This window comes from Talpa europaea (genome assembly GCF_964194135.1).
Source record: "Talpa europaea genome assembly, chromosome: 9".
NCBI classification, from domain to species: Eukaryota; Metazoa; Chordata; class Mammalia; order Eulipotyphla; family Talpidae; genus Talpa; species Talpa europaea.
This window is the reverse complement of record NC_140076.1, coordinates 58,460,519-58,481,419: the sequence shown is the minus strand read 5'-3', so window position 1 is coordinate 58,481,419 and position 20,901 is coordinate 58,460,519. Positions and strand designations below refer to the sequence as shown.

The window sequence follows — 20,901 nt, the reverse complement described above, 5'->3', positions numbered from 1 at the left end:
CCCATGGGTGGCTCTTCCATAGCTGCATCTGTCTAAGGCAATTATCTTCATAGTGACCTGTGTTTCACAGTGGACAAAATTCAGTCTAAGTCAGAATACTTCAAACCTCGAGTTATTCTTTGATTTTGTAGTTATGAGGAGAGACAAATGAGAAGATGTATCTGTTTCTAGATTTTGGTTTTCAAAAATGTTTTTAGATTGGCTAGCACTATATAGTTTATTACAGGCTTCCTGATTCAATGTTTAGGTTGAAAGAAGAAAAATATTTTGTATTGACAGAAGATCAAGAGCAGATGTATGTCAAGGTCTCAAGCATACGTTTTAACTTACATTTGTGTGCTGTGAGGAACTATCTCAGAGCCAAAAAGTGATTTGTATTCACTAATTGTAGCAGTTTAGTAGTTTTTTTAATAACATTTTTATGTGTTTTCTGTTGGTTTTCCCCTCTTTTGTCCTGAATACATTTTGCGTGTTTACTTCACAGGCTTATTTAAGTTTTAATGTGGAGGTTTCTCAGTGTGCTGGGCAGGACTGGGTTTAACACTCATCATTTTCCTTAGGAAACTTAATGTGGTTATAAAATCACTTAAAGTTGTGCCTATCAGAGCAGAGGTCTATGGCAACAGGGCAGTTGCAAGGTAAATCTGATCAAGGCAGAATGTCAAGTTGGGTCATCTGAGAGTCAGGACTCCCAGAACACATCCACTTCGGTGTCCAAAAAAATCCAGATTGAATATCTACATTGCTCAAATATGCTGGAAACTTGCCAGATCTCTGCTTCAATTGGTGTGCATGTGGAAAGTGCTTACACATGCAGCCTAGAGGAGTCAATTCTATTGAATAACTGTCCAGATGTCAACACAGCTTATGGTCATTTCCAGAGGACAACTCACAAACATGGCTGGCCCTCTGGAAATTATGGTTAACAAGGCCAGGCAGAATGGCGGAATGTGGTTGCACATATTAATGCCTTCAGGGTCAGATTTATATTATAATAAGCAAGACAGGCCCAGTGTCAGGGTGTGAGGAAGGGTGGGTTCTGTGAGGACATTTGAGGGCCAACTGTTCCTCCCCTACTGTCCTCTACTCACTTCCATAGTGCAGAATTGGTACTACCAGATCTGCTCAATTTTTTTTTTAAAGAGGCATGTATTATTAATTAATTAATTAATTTATTTATTTTTAGAGGCATGTTTTATTTATTTATTTGTTTGTTTGTTTGTTTATACATGCACTGGGTACAGTCAGAAGCGTGGGAGGGTGAGAGAATTCACCAGAGCCAGAGCGGGGAGCAGAGCAGGCAGAAGGACCGAAGTACACTGCTGAGGGGGGCAGCGGGCGGCAGGAGAGGTCTGCGCGCCATGTGGGACCCTCCTCCGGTGGCCGGGGAGCAGCCGGGGATGGAACCGGCGCTGCAGAGGCCGCGGGCAGCTTCGCAACCCAGCGCTCAACCGCTGCGCCACCGGGGAGACCCTCAATATTTTTTTTTTTAAGGAAGCAGGAAATTCAAAATTTTTTTTTTTAATAATAAATTTTATTGTTATATTCCCCATACAATTGCAGCCCCCCCATTCTGACCCCAATTCCTCCCCTCCCGCCCCCGCCCCCCTAAAAGTGTCTCTGGTTCATAGTTTTTTGTTGATTTTGATTTTCACTTTCTTATAGTTATTCGTTTTCCTGGTCCCTTATTTAAGTTTTCTAGATTCCTGCTATGAGTGAGACCATCCGGTATTTTTCTTTTTCTTTTTGGCTTATTTCGCTGAGCATGATCCCTTCCAGCGCCATCCATGTTGCTGCAAATTGCATGTGTTTATCTTTTTTGAATGCTGAGTAATATTCCATGGTATATATGGACCACATCTTCTTGATCCAGTCATCTATTTTTGGGCATTTGGGTTGTTTCCAAAGCTTAGCTATTGTAAACAGTGCTGCTATAAACATAGGGGTGCAGGTGTTCTTTGGAATTGATGTTTCTGTGTCCTTTGGGTAAATACCTAGGAGTGGAATTGCTGGATCATATGGAAGCTCCATGTTTAGTAGGTCCAGAAATCTCCACACAGCTTTCCACAGTGGTTGGACCAGTTTGCACTCCCACCAACAGTGTAGAAGAGTTCCTTTTTCTCCACACCCTCGCCAGCATTTGTTGTTGCTAGTTTTTTTAATATGTGCCATTCTCACTGGTGTAAGATGGTATCTCATGGTAGTTTTGATTTGCATTTCCCTGATGACAAGTGATGTTGAACATTTTTTCATATGCCTGTTGGCCATTTGCAGGAAATTCAAATTTTTATAAGAAATCTCTTAAAGTTTAAATGTTGACTTAAATTTCTTTTTCTTTCTTTCTTTTTTAATTTCTTAAAATACGATATGCTCAAAGCCAAAAAACTTCAGAAGGCCATATGTGGCCACTAGGCTGCCATTTTGAGATCTCTGAATTAAGCAAATTCTCTGAGAAGAGAAAACCTCTTTACTCCCTGTTTAGAGATTGTTTTCCAGTAGCCTCAGACTTTTTGCAGCTGGAAGACTGGGTATGCTAACTCTAATTTTTTTTTTTTAAATTGGGCCTCCCCTGGTGGCGCAGGCGGTTGAACGCCACACTGTGAAGCTCTCCGCAGCCTCTGTAGTGTTGGTTAGATCCCGGCCAGCCGGCGAGGGTCCCACATGGCGCGGCAGACCTCTCCTGTCTCATCAGCTGCTCCCCTCAGCAGTGTATTTCGTCAGTCTACCTGTTCTGTTCCCCGCTCTGTCTCTGGTGAATCCTCTCACCCTTCTGCGCATCTGGCCTATACCCCGGTTCTTGTAGAAATAAATCTTTAAAAAAAAATTTATTTTCTTTATTTATGCACACAAGAACTGGGGTACAGGCTGGGGTGGGGAGGTGAGAGAATTCACCAGAGGCAGAGTTGGGAGCAGAACAGGCAGATCTACTGAAATACACTGCTGAGGGAGCAGCGGGTGAGATAGGAGAGATCTGCTGTGCCATATGGGTCAGCTCTGGCTGAGGATCGAATTTGTGCTGCAGTGGCTGCATCCATTCATCCAACCACTCACCCATCTATGTATGTTGTGGAGTATATTGCTAGTTCATTTTTTTTTTTTAAGATTTATTTATTTATACAAGATCCAGGGTACAGGCCAGATTCGTGGGAGAGTAAGAGGATTCACCAGAGACAGATTAGGGAACAGAACAGGCAGATTGACTGAAATACACTGCTGAGGGGAGCAGCGGGCGAGACAGGAGAGGTCTGCCACACCATGTGAGGTTCTCGCCAGCCTGCCGGGATTGAACTGGTGCTGCAGAGGCTGCAGACAGCCTCACAGCGCGGCGCTCAACCTCCTGCGCCACTAGGGAGGCCCTAGTTCATTATTTTTGATAGTTGAATAGTGTTCCTTTATATGGATGTATCTTTTTTTTTTTTTTAAAGGCAAGGCTCTGATTTTTTTTTTTTTAGATTTATTTATTTATTTATACAAGCACTGGGTACAGTCAGAAACGTGGGAGGGTGAGAGAATTCACCAGAGCCAGAGCAGGGAGCAGAGCAGGCAGAAGGACCGAAGTACACTGCTGAGGGGAGCAGAGGGCAGCAGGAGAGGTCTGTGCGCCATGTGGGACCCTCCTCCAGTGGCTGGGGAGCAGCCGGGGATTGAACCGGCGCTACAGGGGCTGCGGGCAGCTTCGCCACCCAGCCCTCAACTGCTGCGCCACCGGGGAGGCCCTGGATGTACCATTTTAGTGTTCCATTGTATAGTTTGTTTATTCACTCACCCATTAGAGGTCATATGAGTTCTTCCAGCCTGGGATTTTTTTTTTTTTTTTTTTTTTTTTTGTGGAACCCTCGCCTTTGGCCCGGGATCGAACTGGCGCTGCAGAGGCTGCGGGCAGCCTCGCAACCCAGCGCTCAACCACTGCACCACCCGTAGAGGCCCATGGGAATATTACAAATAGCTGCCATGACCATTCATGTATATCCTTATATGAACATATGCATTCAATTTTCTTTTGATTCCTACTATATCCGAAGTGATATAGTTAGGTGCATGTTTGACTTTGTAAGAAACTGCAAATTTGTTTTTCAAAGTTGTACTATTTTACATTCCCACCAGGAGTGTATGAAATCTCCAATTTCTCTTTATTTTCATGAATATTTGGTTCAGTATTCTTTTAATTCCCATTTTAATAAGGAGGTAATGGTGTCTTAATGTGGTTTAAATTTGAGCCTACTTTTAAAAATCTTTTTATTTATTTTTGCATAGAAGAACTGGGGTGTGGGCCAGAGGTGTGGGCGGAAAGAGGATCCACCAGAGACAGAGGGGGGAGCAGAACAGGCAGATTTACTGAAATGTACTGCCAAGGGGAGCAGTGGGCTGGTGAGGCAGAAGAGGTCTGCGGCATCATATGTGGGTTAGCTTCCTGGCTGGAGATTGAACTCAGGTCTTGGTGATATCATTGAGACGTAACCACTAGGCCACCAGGTCACCAGGGAGGCCCCCTAATTTGAGGCTGATGTTGAATGTCTTTTATGTGCTTATTTACCATGTATATATCTTCTTTGGTGTTATATCTGATTCTCTGCTCATTTATGTCATGTTTTTTTTTTATTGAGTTTTGAATGTCATTTATATATTCTGGATACTGAACCTTTAGTCAGATATTTATGTAGCTTTTTAAAAAAAATTATATATTTATACAAGCACTGGGTACAGTCAGAAGCGTGGGAGGGTAAGAAAATTCACCAGAGTCAGAGCAGGGAGCAGAACAGGCAGAAGGACCGAAGTACACTGCTGAGGGGAGCAGCGGGTGGCAGGAGACGTCTGCGCTCCATGTGGGACCCTCACTGGGTGATGGAACAGGCGCTGCAGAGACTGCAGGCAGCTTCGCAGCCCAGCGCTCAACAGCTGCGCCACCAGGGGAGGCCCAGCATTTTTTCTTCTCACTAGTAATGTATGAGAAACTGAAAGGCCCTCTCAATCCACTCATCATTTGGTATTTTAATATCTTTAATATTTGCCTTTCTAGTGGCTGTGTAAAAGGTAGCTTGTTGTGATTTTAATTTGCATTTCCCTGATGCTGAATTATATTGCACATGTTTTTCATGAGTTTATTGACCATTCACTTAAAGGTGTTTTTGATGAGCAGATGCTTTTAATTTGTTGAATTCTAATTCATCAATTTCTCTTTTTCATTTACAGCTTTTTGTGTCCTAAGAAGTCATTGCTTAGCTTTTACTCTCAAAGATTCTTATGTATATTTTATTCTGAGAGCTTTATAGCTTTAATTTTTACACTGAAGACTTAATTCAAATTAATTTTTCTTTATGGGAGTAGTGACAAATCAAGTTTCACCTTTTCGCCTTCATTAAATTACACTGATTGTTTTGTAAAAAGAAAAAACAATGTTGCTATGTGCAAGTCCATTTCTAAACTTCCTGCTCCAATACATTGATACATTTTTTGGCCTTCATGACACATCTAGTGCTGAGTTTTTCAATCCATGAACCTAATGTTATCCTCCATCTCCTTAATTCTTAAATTACTCTCAATAATATTTTGTACTTCTTTGGTACAGAGATCTTTTTATTCCTTTCATTTAATTTATTCATTGATTCAGGGGCTCAGAGAGAGATACAGCATGGACAAAAAGCACAGCACAGGGGAAACCAATTTATCTTGTTAGCATCTTTTCTTTTCTTTTTTAACAATTGTACAAATGGACCTGTGAGGCCAATGAAACAAAATATATGAAATGAAGATTGTGTATAATGTAGAGCAAGTGACTTATACTGGAGTCTTATCTCAGTTTTGTGACCGTGGGCAAGTTTCTTAACCTTATTACAATTTAGCTGCTTTGTCTGTAAACATTTTGAAGACAAGACTGACCTCACAGGAATTTTGATGGTCTAAGTAAGCTAACAGATGTGCACACCTGAAATTTATACAATGTTTTAATACAATGCACTTCAGTAAAAGAATTAAAGATAGCATAATATCTAACTTTTAATTACTTATTCCCAGATACTCAGAAAAGCAGTTTATATGGGTTAACTTATTTAACATTCACAACAGAATGGGAAAGGCACTATTATTATTATTATTACCAGTTCACAGATGTGAGACTGAAACACAGAGGGACTAGATATTTGTTCATAGTCATTCAGTAGAGACCAGAGAATCAGGAGCATGAGCCTGGGCAGCAGATCCCTAAACCTGTATTCCTAAGCACTGGCATTTGTAAAACTTGCATCTACTTTTCCTTTTTTTTTTCTCTTTTAAACAGAAGGCGCTTTCCTAACCTGTTCTAAGCAAATTAGTGTGTCATAGCTAAATTTCAATTGATCTGGTGACACTGAGGGCCTATTTACCCAGGTCTGGACTAGCTTTAGCTGTGTCATTTTGGGCAAGGAAGTTTCACCTTTCTCCTCTGTAAAATGTCGAGGGACTCTACTAGTTAATTTCCAAGGCCTTTCTAGCTGTCACATTCCTCGTGTCTATGATTCTGTGATTAAGTTCCTGGAAGGTTTAAGTACTGATAAAAGTGTCATTAAATTCTGTATACTCAGCACTGGTAGCCGTCTGTTACCTAAGATACCTGGGCCTAGCAGTTATGGGGTGGGGGTGGGGGTGGGGGGCAGAGTGGGTAGATGGGAAAGGAAAGGGTCTGGCAACTGTGTATGACAATGGAAGACTGCTCAGCAATGTGCGGTGTGACTGAGTCTCCTCTGATTTCTTGGCCATGGTCTATTGAGGTCGGCCATGAAAGGCAGTTTCCCAACAAGAGAACCTTGTGCAGTAAGTTCCTCAGGCAAGTGACTGGAGATAATTGAGACAGGATTGAATGGGTCTCTGGCAGAGAAACTTGGAGAACAGACCTATTTGGGCATTAACTGGTTGACCCAAGGCCTCTCTGTCTATCATTCTTTGACCTCAGGTCAGCTGGGGAGGCTCCTGCCCTGAAGTCTTGGAGAAGAATAAGTAACTGTTTGTGCCATATGGGTTAGTCATTCACCTGCCTGAGGCAGAGGGCTGCAAGTCTAGAGTCTATGATCTGCTGGGACATACTGTGGGCTACAAAGTCCTCACCATCTGTAAGGTGATTGCTCATTACAAAATCCTAAAGCTAGGTACTTAGAGGCTATCACTGCCCAAACAGTAACCACTCCCACTTATTGAGTGCTTATAATATGCCAAGATCTGACCAAGAACTTTTAGTTTTATTTATTTATTTATTTAAAAGATTTATCTATTCATGCATACAAGAGCTGGGGTATAGGCCAGAGGTGTGTGTGGGGTGGGAGAGGATTCACCAGAGACAGAGTGGGGAACAGAACAGGCAGATTGACTGAAATAAACTGCTGAGGGGAGCAGCGGGCAAGACAGAAGAGGTCTGCAGCACCATGTGGGTAGCTCTGGGTCTAGAGATTGAATTTGTGCTGTACTGGCTGTGGACAGCTTCATAGGTTGCATCTTAACCCCTTGCACCATCAGGGAGCCCAGAACTTTTATTTTTATTTTTATTTTGAGCCTTGGATTAGCGACCCCATCATAAGTATGACTGTGGGCAAGTCACTTACTCTTTCTTTTGTATTTTAATTTCTAGGACTATAATGTGGGAATCATCTATTTAAAATTGCAAATTGGTATACATTTTTAATGACTTAAAAAGTGTTAATGGAAGGGCCTCCCTGGTGGGGCAAAGGGTTAAGACGCAACCTATGAAGCTGTCTGCAGCCAGTGCAGCACAAGTTCCAGCCCCAGTCCCGGAGCTACCCACATGGTGCTGCAGACCTCTTCTGTCTTGCTCGCTGCTCCCCTCAGCAGTGTATTTCAGTCTGTCTTCCTGTTCTGTTCCCCACTCTGTCTCTGGTGAATCCTCTCAACCTCCTGCACCTCTGGCTTGTATCCCAGTTCTTCTATGCATAAATAAATAAATAAATCTTTAAAAAAAAAAGTTAAGGGCCTCCCCTGGTGGTGCAGCAGTTGAGCACTGGGCTGCCAGGCTGCCCACAGCCTCTGCAGTGTCTGTTCATTCCCCAGCCGCAGGTGAGGGTCCCCCCCACACAAAATAAATAAATAAAATAAAATAAAATTTAAAAAAGTTAATATTATTTTTGCATCCTCAGATGCTACAGGAGGGTTTGGATCAGCACACACGTGCCCCACTCTATCAGATCAAGGGCCATCTTCACAGAGAAAGTACAGCTGCTGAGTATTTATGCATTACCAAAACGGTAAAGTTAAACCAGGAGAAAGGGCAGAAACATATGTCCAGAACAGCTGGACAAAAAACTGTGCACCTATATATAGACGGCATAAATATCACAATTACTATAAAGATCAAACAGACAGTCATTTAAGTTCACCCTGAAGACAGAAAAGCACCTTTCCAGAAGCCATGCATAGTGACAAAAACTGACCACCGAAAAATCCCCAATACATTTCTAAAGGGAAGCAGTAGAGATGACATTGATTTGAACGCAATGAAGCTGGAAAGATAAAACAGGAAAGCAAAAATCACTTAGAAGAAAGAAGCAATCAAAAGGAATTTGTATTGCATCAATACACACAGTTAACAGTGCCAGAGCTGAAACTTCTCCAATGTGTGTGTCCCGACTAAGCCGTTCGTCTCCACCTACTTAGCAAGAGTCCAGTTTCGGCTTCCTCCACGGTCAAAAGACACCCCAAGACCCCCCAAGACCCCCAGCCTCAGGTCCCGCTGCGGGTTTGAAGCGCGGTGGGGGAGGGGAGGCGGGCGCTGCGGGGGCGCGCGGGCGGCAACTCTCCGCCCGCGGCGGAGGTGCAGGCACGGAGAGCGGGCAGCAGAGGGCGCCAGGTCGCCGGCTTGGGCGCGCGTCTGCCATTGGTCGGGGCTCGCAGGGGCGCTGGGCTGCAGACTTGGTGGAAAGTGACAAGTTGAGGGAGACCGAGAGCAGCGCAGCGAGCGCCGAGAGCGGGAGGAGCCGCCGCAGCCGCCGCGGAGGGAGCCCGGGACGGCAGCCCTCGGGCGCAGGGCGCGCTCTCTTCAGAGCCCGCACGCGGGGGCCTCGCCCTCTGCCGGAGCGACACGCGCAGCCCGCGACGGACCGGCCGGCCGAGGCGCGGCTGCTGCGAGGGCTGAGGAGGCACCGCGCTGCCGGGGTCCTGAGGCGGCCGGGCGGAGGCGAGGGACAAAGAACTTGCAGACGCCCCCGGCATCCTGCGAGGGGAGCGGCCGGGACGAGGTGGCTGGACCCCGGGCAGTGCCCGTGGATGTTCTGCGCGCGGCCTGGGAGCCGCCGCAGCCGCCCGCCGCGAGAGGAGGAATGCACCGGCCGCGCCGCCGCGGGGCGCGCCCGCCGCTCCTGGCGCTGCTGGCCGCGCTGCTGCTGGCTGCGCGCGGGGCCGCTGCCCAAGGTAAGAGGCGCGCCCGCCCGCGCCCCGCCGGCTGCCCCCTCAGCCGCCCCGCTCGGCTCAGGGCTGACGGGAAGCGCCGTGCCCGCCTGGGGGTGGGGGGCGCGGCCGGTGACCCGTCGGGGTCTGGCGAGGGTGACTCGGGGCGCCCCGGGAGGCTGGGGTAGATGCGCCCCGGAGCCCCTGAGGGGGCCGGATCTGCGCTCCGGGACCTCTTCCCCGGCGCCCAGCCGCAGTTGTCAGCGCTGACAGGAAACGTGGCAGGGTTGGGGGTCGTAGGGCGACGCGGGCACTTCCGTGCTGGGCTGGTCCCCATCTCGCCCCGGACCCCACTGGCGCCCCAACCTGTGTCCGGGCTCGTTTCTCCTCCCAAATTGAGAGCCCTCCCAGAAAGTGCGGTGCAGTCGGGGTTTGTATTTTCAGGGGTGCCTGCCACAGCCTGGGATGTCCGCAGAGAGACCCAAACAAAAGCCCTGTCCTCCTGGGGCTCTGGCGGCCTTGCATCTCCTTCGTGCCCGGCTCGCCAGCCTTCTGGAGGTCACGCTGGAGGCCACAACGTGTACACTGCTGCCGCTGCCACCACTTTGTGTAAAAAGTGCTGTCAGAGGCGGCCTGCTGCTCCAAAGTGCTCAGGGTGTGCACGTGTGCGTGAGTGTGTGTGTGTGTTACAAACAAGGGGAGGGGGAGCCGTCTAATGCATACTTGATTTTGGTAATCTCCAAAGACAATTGCAACAGTTAGAGAAAGACTCCACCGAAAGCCGGAGCGTCTTAGTTCGCTGCGGGAAGCTGGGATCCTTGCTGCGTTTGAGTCCCGACACAATGAGAGGGAAGAGCCCGGCTGCGCCTGTGGAGACAGTCGATTCATTCTTTGGAGGTTGGAGGGGGAAAGTTGATTAAAGTCTCTGGGGTCTTGGGCCTCACTTTTAACATGCATCCCTTGAGGGGGTGCTGGAGCCTCTGGATTCTTCCCTCTCCCACTGCCAGTCCTAACCCGTGTGGATAAATAGGTCTCAGCCCTTTTATCATGCATCTTTCATTTTTAAGTTAGCTCGGTGCTTAGGAAAAGAAAAGGATCTGAGGTCTTTAGCAGTTGAGGGTACTGGGAGGACAGAATTAGCTTTCACTAAAATCTAGCTATTAATTTTATTGGTAGGTACTCGCAAGGAAGTTGTGTGTGAATTTTGAATTTTTAGACATGATTTTGGGGAAGTAGGAAGAACGTTTTTTCCGGATGATTCTGAAATTGATCCTGTAGTGTGGTTGTGTTAATCTGGCGGCTCCTCCGGGGAAAATACCGCTCTCCTAATTGTAATTAAGATGTTCATCAGCAGGGAGTGCACCTTCCTGATGAAAAATCCTAATGAAATGTAAACAGCTTGGTCACATGGATATTTTGCTTCAGTGATGCCAAACATCTGGCTCCATGCCATAACACTTGGGTGAAAAGTAAAAAACCAAAAATGGGCCTCGCTGCCTAAACAATGAAGCATCCTTCTGTTGTCGGGTTACCCAGCAAATTGAGGTGGAGATAACCAGGTTGATTTTAGCGAGGGTAGGACTCCTATAGCTTGGGGCCTTGATTAATTTTGTTGTATCCTCTGTTCCCTCCGGTTACTTCTCCATAACCCTTCAACAATGGTTGCTTTTAGATCCTAGTCTCTGGGGATGGGGCAGTGTGGGGGTGGAGCACACCTTTCTTTGGTCACCTGCCTTTAGGTATATGTCCATGAAAGGATTTTGCTGAGTGTAACACAACTTGCTTATTAGCAGTCATTCAAATTCTGCCTCCTTGAACTGTTTATAGGTTTAGTATTTTTAAAAAAGGATTATTGCCTATTTCAAATTCTTCAACAGTGAGCTCAAATTTGTTATTGTCTTCTTTGTTGTCTTCTAAGTCCATGTCTGTTTCTGCTAATATTTTATATTTTCTCTGGGGATAAGGCTTCTAGTGGAACTCAAATTTACTTTCCTTTCTGATCCAAGAATCTTAAGGTAAATCACCAAGTGACTCAGGAAATCAGCTTCAGGGAGATGTGTTTCCTTTATTTATTTAAATATGCTCAAATGCACAGCATTTCTCCCATCACTTTTTTATTTTGTTAGCCAAGGGGACCAAATCTTTCAAATTTTTTTTTTTCCTGGTCTTTTCATTATGGATCTTCCCTTCTATCATGGCTTCGGAATCTGCCTGGGCCTTCCTCAGAATTCTGTCCATGGTGTGGTTTGGTCACTTGGAATGAGAGGGAGGTGTCCTCCTGTATTTGCTGTCATTTTGTCAACTTTCCAAGCCATTTTAATAGGTATATGTCCTGTCTACTTTTGGAAAAGGAGTCTCTTGAGGGCAATAAGACTGTCAGCTTTCCCTGTGAAAACACTGCGGGCTCAAGCCAGCCAGCCCAACTTTATTGGAAACTCCTGAAAATTCTCCTTAAGGGGAGCTACCCAGAGCCTGCCCATGAGACAAAAGGTGTAGTCAAACTGCCTCTGGTTGTGTTTTGGAAATATTTCATTTCCAGTAGCGATTCAGCGTACTTGGATAGGCTGTTTTGCTACTCTGATGCCTGATCTTTAGTTAGGGGTCCTTTTAAAAACTCAACTTTGGTCTGTATTTTTTGCTCTCGCTTTCCTGCATGGTGAGCATAGACCTCAAATTAGACTTGAAAGTTTCTAAATGGTGTGTCACTTGCATCCATTAGTATCCAATTTGGCTGTGGTTTGATGGTGACCACATACTCCATTTCAAATATTTTTGAAAATTTTATACAGCATCCTATGAAGAATGGAATGCTTTGTAGAGTATATGTGTATTGATGTCAATGTATACCTACATATAAATGGCACATGTATATACATATATATAGTGAGTAGTCCATAGATTTTTGTTGAATGAATGGAGAATAACTTTTTTGGTCTTATGTAAAATTGTTCTGTTATTTGACTTTCTTACAAGATGACATATTTTCAAGGATTCTTCTTTTCTGCCTCATCTTCTAATAGGAAGGAAGATAGAACTTAACAGCAGAGCTTAATGGTTATGAGCACAGATCTTGGAGTTTAGCAGATATGGGCTCAAATCTTTTCTCTTCCACATGCTGGGTGTGTCAGTTCATTTTTCTTGGCTTTATGGGACTATTATGAGATTTAAGTAAAACCGTTCATGTCATATTCTGAAGAAAGGCATCCAGTCTAAAGAGTCTTAACTTGAGGTACATGAAATTGAGATATGTGAACCCCCAGAAATAATATATAAAATTTTATGTGCATTTTTGTGCTAGTATGTTTTTAACTCTTTTCCAAGAAAACTGCAACACCAAAAAGATAGAAACCATTGATTCGGAGTGTTGGATGCCTGGGGCAATGAGTTGCCTTCCTGAATATGTTGCAGGGGATTGAGGGTTGGTGGTGGGTCCTGGGCTTTAGCCCAGGTCTGTACACTCTAAAGTACCTCTCCCTCTCCTCTCTTTCCAGTTTCTTTCCAGCCAAGCAGGCCGTTACTAGGCCTGGGGGAAGTTGAAGAATGATACCAAGTCCTTTGACCTCAACTAAGAATGTTTTCCTCTGAAACCAAGCATTCTGAGATGCCTCTGTTTTTATAATTTATTTAACAAACACTTGCATAATCCTTACACTGGGCCAGTCACCATTCTAAGCATTTTGTAAGTATTAGGTCACTGGATCCTCATACCAACCCCATGAGAGAAATGGCATCATTAGTCCATTTTGCAGATGGGTAAATTTAGGCACAGTCAGGGTAAGTTACTTTCTTAAGGTGACACAGTTAAGGAATGGCATTGCTGAGCTTATAAACCCTAAGCATTCATGTTCTTAACTATTGCCCTAACCATTCTTTCCTGGTTTAAGTCTTATAAGTATACCTTCTTTATGTATGGGCCAAAGATGCCCTTTCTCCAGGTTTTCTAAGAGTAGCAAAAGGACATTTTCTTAGTCATATCAAAGGGTTGTGAGAAATGATTGGAGACACTCAGTTTCAGTTTTTCTCCCTGTGCTGGAGTTTTCTGAATCAGTATTGCTGTAACTCAGAGGTAGACCAGAAGGGCCTGGGATGGTCTGATCATTGTAATGAACTGCAACTTTGATGCTCATGAGGATGGTCTCTGGCAGCTCCTTCCAAACAACAAGATATGTTTTGATCAAGTGACTTTGTATTTGCATCTTGGTGTACAACCTGGGTTGTAGGTGGAGGAGGGGTGATTTATTACCTGCTTTCAAGGCATCTGTGTGGACCAGATCTAGTGAATCCAGCCCCAGCTGGGAAAGGCTCAAGTCTTCGAGGCTTCTCTCTCAAACAGAAGGGCCTCAGGCTGGCCCTCCCCATTCCCCTGAGGTGTGACAGGGGAGACTGTTCTGTAGACACCAGAGGAGAAAGGAATAGTCTTCTATGAGTCTGAGAAAGTTCTCTGGGGTTGAGGGGGAAGGGTTGGAGGGGGGGGAGGACTCTTCGAAAATCCTTAACTAAATGCAGCTGCTTGTTACACGGAGCCTGACTTGCATGCCAGGAATATCTAAAAAGCTAACGAATACAAAATAAAAATAAACAGCCGTAAAAAGGCTCTCTCTTTGTTGCAGTAAGCTCGGTTGGGGTTTTCAGTTTGTTTAGGAATGGGATAATTGTGGCATCTACTTTATTTTGGTAAGGCAGTGAAACGTGCATTGATGTTATGTCACTGGGATGCTACCACCACCTGAGCTTTTTCCTTCACGTCTCCCCCATTGGAACGCTCAGGCGTGGACAGTTAAGGGGTCTGACTCCCCAGTTGTTGCCCTGGAGTGAATCACACTGGAATAGGGCAGATAATTTAATGGGATAATCTTGGCAGGGCCAGCAAATTTCACACCCCATCTCTCACTAATAGAAAGGCAGTAGAAGGCTACAACATCCTCAGATGAAAAGGTTGTATAAAAAGGCTCTGCTTGACAGTAACTCTCTGTCCATAAATAAGGTTCTGTAACGTTTTGATCCAAAAGCTGTTATTAAATACTGATAAGCCAAGCCTCATAATGTTTGGCCTCCTTACATTTCCTCCCCCAACCCCCATAAAGCCATAGATTTTTTTTTTTTAAAGGGGGAAGGGATCTGAAAGAGTAACCAGTCCAAACTGTTTATTTTCTCAAGTATTTCTATACAGAAAGGACTTTTCTTTTATAGCCATTTAAAAAAGCAGTGTGGAGTAACAGAAGTCAAATAGGATTTAAATTGGGGTTCCTCTGCTTACTGGCTATGTGACAGTAGGCAAAGTTCTTTGACCTTCTGAGTCCCAGTTTCTTTCTCTGCAAAGTGGCATACTGATATCTGACTAATATAGGGTTTTGTGAGAATTAAAGGAGATAGTGGACGTAAGGCACCTAACAGCAATGAGGGCCTAGTTTAACATGCAGTGTGCTAGCTACTAGCATTATCAGGGGTTTGCTGGAGAAATCAGAAAATTTGGCTCCAAAACAATGGCCATTATGTTGTGAGGTACAAACCAAGACTCAGAGAGCAGCAATTTTTACAATATTTTAAGATTCTTGAGTGTTTTGTGTTTTGGGGAACAGGTAAGGCACTCTAGAGCTAAGCAGTTCCCAGGCCAATGCTGGGGACCTGGGTGGGAGGAGATTTCAAAGTGTGGTTTTGAGTTTTGTAAAGCCTTAAAACAAAGGGCCCCCTCAATCCCCTTCCCACTTGTTTACCCCTCCCCCCTACCCTCAGAACAGCCAGCACTTTGGGGAAGAGTAACCCCTCCCTGGTGCTTGGTGTAATTCCAGAATCCTGCAATGGGGAATGTTACATTTCAGAGACCTCCACTTGTAATCTGACCGTTTTTTAGCTCCAATATCCAAATAATCTTGCTGAGCACAACTTGAAAGGGAAGGATAATGGCTGGAGGAAAGAATCCTGAGGTGCTCTGTTAACCATTTAAAATTTCTGAGTTAAAAAAAAAAATGTTCATGTTACCCAAAAAGAGAAGAGTAATGAAGTGTGTGGGACGGGGGAGAGGAGATAAAAAACTTCCAAAGACCAAGGCAGGGTTTGTGTTTTTTGCTTTTATTTTTCAACAGCAAGGCCTCTTATTCAATGCATTTTAAGTAACCTTTATTATATATTTATTATGTGCTGAACATGATGTTAGTAACCCAGTAATAAAACATTATCCTTGCCCTCAAGGAGAGATGGAGAGGAGAGTCTCCTATGTGTCAGCTATAATTCTTTATAGAGATCAGATTTATATGTCCTAGCAGCCCTTTGAGGTAGAGCTCCGACCCCATTTTACAGATAAGGAAATTGAGGCTCAGCAAGGTTAGTGTCTCAGCCAACCTCACTCAACTGTTAAGTAGGGATCTGGCATTTCAACCCTAGTTTTTTTGCTTTCAAATGAATGCCATTCCCCCTAGCCTTGATGTATATTTGGAGAGACAGGATGAACAGACATGTACCTTCACATGTCAACTAGCTCTCTTACAAGTGAATTCTAGGAGAGGGTTGTGAAAAAGGTGCTATGGGAACACATTCATTCTCACTTGGGGTCTTCGAGGGTCAGAGGGAGAACATTAGTGTCCTTCAGAGATTTATGCTAAGGGTGAAATAAAATGTGGAAAGGCTCAGCCCCATGCTGCACACATAGTGAGCACTCAGTGAGTATTCTGATGTCCATCTGTAGCCAGAAAGAGGCCCAGTTAGGATTTCTCTTCTTCAAAAGCTGGTGTGCTCTTAATTGTCCACTGTGTTCCTTTTCAACAGGCGTGTGATTGTTGCAAGAGTAAGTGGCTGTGCAGTCTCCAGATGAAAGGAGGAAGCCAAGTTGCTCTGGTATCTTCCTCACCTGCCCTAGTCCAGATTTTTGGCCTCAGCTCTGCTTTGGGCAGGGGAGGAGATTTGTGCAGATGTGAATTGGAGAGAATCATGTTGCCTAGTCATAAACTTTAACACTCCTGGAACTCTGGCCAGAATCTATCTATTTCCCATTCATTCACTGATGAATTTTTTTTATGTACTTATTTTGAACCAAACATTCTGGTGGTTACTGGGAAATGAGGCTAGGCCTTTGCCCTGGAGGGTATGGCAGAGATTGGGAGCTGGTCATCAGGCCTGTTTCTGTCTCTTCTTCAGCCATAACTGGACTTCATCTTCCAGTTCCCTTGTAGTTCAATGAGGCTGTGTGACTAAATATTAGCCAGTGGAATGAGCTTGGAAGCAATTAGTGCCACTCGTAGGCTTGTCTCATAAAGGCTTCCCTGGCAGGATTGCTAGGATCCTGAACATGGTAGCCCTAGAAGTCATGAGTTGAAGATACCACAAGATGAAAATAGTCTGGAACACTTTCTACTTGGTGGAAGCTACCCACTGGCCCACAGTTATTTAGACTTTATGTGAGAAAGATGGAAATAAACTTCTCTTGTAAGTAGGCTGAGATTGGGGTGTGGCTGGGGGGGAGTTTACAGCTGCCGACTAACCACAACGTACCATGAGATCAATTTAGTGGGTCAGGACCAGCGTTTTTAGGTAGAATATAATAGGAAATGTCAGAGTATGTTACATTATAGGGTGAATATTGTTTTGGGAAATTCTGCCTCTCATTCTCTATATGCTGATTTGAGTTATTTATGGGCCCTCAAGATCAAGAGTTTGAAAGTGGCCAGTGTAGTGGAGGTAGAGAAGTAAATAACTCTGTAGTTGTTAGTTATGGTACTTATGACAATAGTGGTTAAGTCTATGGGAACTCAGTGAAGGAGGTGCCTCGAAGGTGAGATCACAGATTCACTTTTCCAGGCAACTGACTGCCTGGGGTGCAGTATGAAGAAGGATTCTGAGATTTCTTTTCTTTTTTTTTTTTTTTTTTAATAGAGGCATGTTTTATTTATTTATTTGTTTGTTTGTTTTGTTTATACATGCACTGGGTACAGTCAGAAGCACGGGAGGGTGAGAGAATTCACCAGAGCCAGAGCGGGGAGCAGAGCAGGCAGAAGGACCCAAGTACACTGCTGAGGGGAGCAGCGGGCGGCAGGAGAGGTCTGCGTGCCATGTGGGACCCTCCTCCGGTGGCTGAGGAGCAGCCGGGGATGGAACCGGCGCTGCAGAGGCCGTGGGCAGCTTTGCAACCCAGTGCTCAACAGCTGTGCCACTGGGGAGGCCCCTGATATTTCTTCTAGAATCTCCGGGAAGGAATGCTGTGATCTGATAGCAGCATCTGGCACAGACCTGGGGAGGAGGAGTAGAAGCTCAGACCTAGTTTGCATCTGACTACTTTCCATGGAGTCTTGGGCTCCTTCCAGTGAGTTCAGCCTCTTCTAAATTATTTACGACACACATGATGTCTCTAGCACTGTACTAAGCACTGTGGGGAAAGGGAGAACTATGATTGGCCTCTTCTCTGGAGGAGTTCACCTTTTAGGGCCAGTAAAATAGGCACTTGTGAAATAATTATAGAGCCAGTGAGTGCAGAGTTGGCGATTATGGGTGAGAGGGAGAGAGGTCTTTCAGAAATAAGTGGGCATTGATTGAGTCTTAATGGAGGGGAAGGGTTGAGATGGAGAAAGGGAGGTGAGAGGTTGGGCATTTTGCAGCTGCCCCTGTCTCCATGGACTTGCCCAGGCTGTCCTGGGTTCTTAAACTGGGCCTTCACTCCGGAATAAAGCTGGTCTTCAGGTAAGAAGAGTAAAGAAGAAAGAGGGCTTTGAGTGGTGCCTGTATGGTTTTTACATATGAAGGGAAGGTGAGGAGGAAGCAGGATTTTACTGGGAGCATCAAGAGTTATCTTTCTCTCCAGAAGGATTCCTCAGAGAGTTAAAAACACAGTGTATTTCAGGTCTGCTTATCAAAGGTATATTGTGTCTTATTCCCTCTGCTACAGCAGTTTTGTTTTGTAGTTGAGGCAACTAAATCTGAGTCGACCTTTTGCTTTCTTGAGGAAAATCATATTAGGGTAGTAATGTTGAATACATCTAGCATGGTATGAGTCAAGTACCGTTCTTTGAGTCCTTTAAGTATTGTAACCGTATAGTCTTCAGGGCAACCCAATGAAGTGGGCACTAATTACCCAAAGAGAAGCACAGAGCAGGTAAGTAATCTGCTCACGATCACACAGCAAATTAAGTGGGAGACCCAATATTTGAACTTAGTTATCCTGAAGTTGGAATTTTGTCCTTGATGATTATGTATTACTGCATCTTTTTTTTTAAACTGTGACGATTCAAATTCTGTCAGATTCCAGCCAAGTAGCTGAGACAGATACTTGTAATTAAATCTTCCATTTGTAAAAGTCTTTGCAGTGTGTACAGTTTTTTCATGTATAATGCTATCATTGATTTTTCCAAATAATGCTATAAAATAGTATTTATTACCTAGCGTCACTGTAGCTGGTGGGCCTGTTGGAAACTCAACTTCTTTGATTTCAGGACTCTAGTGCTTTCTGCTCTCAAAAACTGCTTGTACTGGGAATTTGTGACTCTAAAATACTGATGTGACTGCTTTGACTGCAGTTTGACCAGCAAAAGAATTTGCCTCATTCTCACTTGTTTCTCAAATCAGTTACTGTTTTTCAGAAAGTTGTGAGGCATTTATATGCAGATGAGCCTGGAGTTAGGATTCCTGTTACCTAAGAACCTTCACTTGCAAGTATCCTGGGAAGTTAATAAAAACAAGGAGTTTCCTAAGTGGTTGGGGATTGTAGTGGGTTGCTAGTGACTAAGGGAATGACTTAGGCGTCATGGTCTTTCCTGACAGCTCCACAAATGACTTGACTTCTCTTGTGACTTGTTTTCCTTTCCTGTAAGACAGGTGCCATCACAGTGCCTTCCTTGACAAGTGGGGAGGCCCATGGGCAGTGCCTTCCCAGTCCTGGGTTGTGCTCATTGTGTCCAGCAGTGTCTGTGAATGAAATGGAGAGTGACCACAGTCTACCTTTGAGATTTTCCCAGCATGTGATAGGACACATTTCTAAACCTTAGCACCTTGTTAGGCTTTATAATATAATCACCTCTGGGGCAGTTTTTGGGATATAATTATGTGGCCATTTCTCAAGGACGGGAACTTTTTAAGTTCTGTGAAGGTTGCACATCATGGGGTGAAAACAAGAGCCTGATGCCTGAAATCTTAGACGTCCTTGGAAAACTCCTATGTGGTCTTCTTGCGAAACTGACACCGTTTCCTGATCGGCTTGGGCTTACATCAAAGAAATTCATTCTATTTTTTCTTCATAAGGGAGATTATATCCTCACCTCTTAGATTTCACTCCAAATGGGGTATTTCATGGTTTTTACATAAGTTTTCACAATCCCTTCAGAGTATTGGTTGTTTTCCTTTTTCCTACCTGAACTTCAGTGTGATAAAAGTTAGCCCTTTTGGGCCTCCCCTGGTGGCGCAGGCAGTTGAGCACTGCACTGTGAAGCTGTCCACAGCCTCTGCAGCGCCGGTTCGATCCCGGCCGGCCGTGGCAGACCTCTCCTGTCTCACCCGCTGCTCCCCTCAGCAGTGTATTTCGTAAGTCTGCCTGTACTGTTTCCCCGCTCCGTCTTTGGTGAATCTTCTCACCCTCCCGCGCATCTGGCCTGTACTCTGGTTCTTGTATAAATAAATAAATAAAATCTTAAAAAAAAAAAGTTAGCCCTTCTTATTGATTCCTTAGAAAGGCATGCTTCGAGAAAGTAGTGCTTGGCGGTGACTGTTGACCTCCTCTGCCCTCAGAGAATTGTGTGTCATATAGGAACTTCGTCCCCCAATATTGCCTCTTTGTGGTGAGTTATGTAGACCGCTGATAACAAGCAACAATGGTTTTTGATGAGGTTTTTAATCTACTGGTTTGATTCTCTCTGTGCTGTTCACAGTGCTCTGCCCACTCACATCTGGAGTCTTGGGAATCAAGTGCTTTGCATGTGATCAGATCATTTTCAGAAAGTCAGAACCTGCTGTGGGGGCCTCTCTGGCGGCACCTGATCAATGACATTCCTCTTCCCTGCTGGGAAGAGCTGAGGGAGGAGCTGAGTGGAGCATGCGCTGTTTGTTCTAACTGATTCATCAATAAGTCCCTGCAAAGTACCCTAGCCCCTTGCAAGGAGTAGTTAGTAAAGGGGCAAGGAGATTCCAGGATTTATCACTAATTGGTTTCCTTCTCCAAGACAAAAGCCCCGGGTGAAGGGAATAAAACTTTCTTCCTTTATACTGGCTGAAACTCGATTGTTGTTTTTTTTTTTTTTTTTTTGGTCAATTAAAAAATTTTTTTTCAAAGAGCAATTGCCAGATTTTGTGGTTGTGTTGGGGTTACATATCCGTTTGGTCAAATCTATCTGTACATGTAAGTTCAAACATTTTTACAAATAGCCCTCCCACATCTTTGCCTCAGGACTCAGGTTTAGAAAGTTTCTTAACCAAGCCAGGCTGTTGGTGAAAGTGAGTTCTCTCAAACTCAAAGAATCAAATCAACAGAACAGTCCATCTGTCTGCTGAGGGCTGGTACAGAGGAGTGAAGGAAAGAGGGGATCCAAGAGGCACAGCTCCTTTATCTGCCGAGTGACATGTCCT

The 20,901-nt window shown here is 44.6% G+C and overlaps 1 protein-coding gene across 1 annotated transcript in view; it reads left to right on the top strand.

Annotated features, from left to right (window-relative positions):
- Positions 1-9,296: 9,296 nt before the first annotated feature.
- The window catches only part of ROR1 (receptor tyrosine kinase like orphan receptor 1), a gene marked incomplete at both ends in the record, with an annotated part of 381,045 nt that continues 369,440 nt past the window's right edge, over positions 9,297-20,901 (top strand). Inside the window, one exon of the mRNA XM_084242691.1 lies at positions 9,297-9,387. Within this exon, the coding sequence (XP_084098817.1) occupies positions 9,297-9,387 (91 nt within the window). The remainder of the gene's footprint in view (positions 9,388-20,901) is intronic.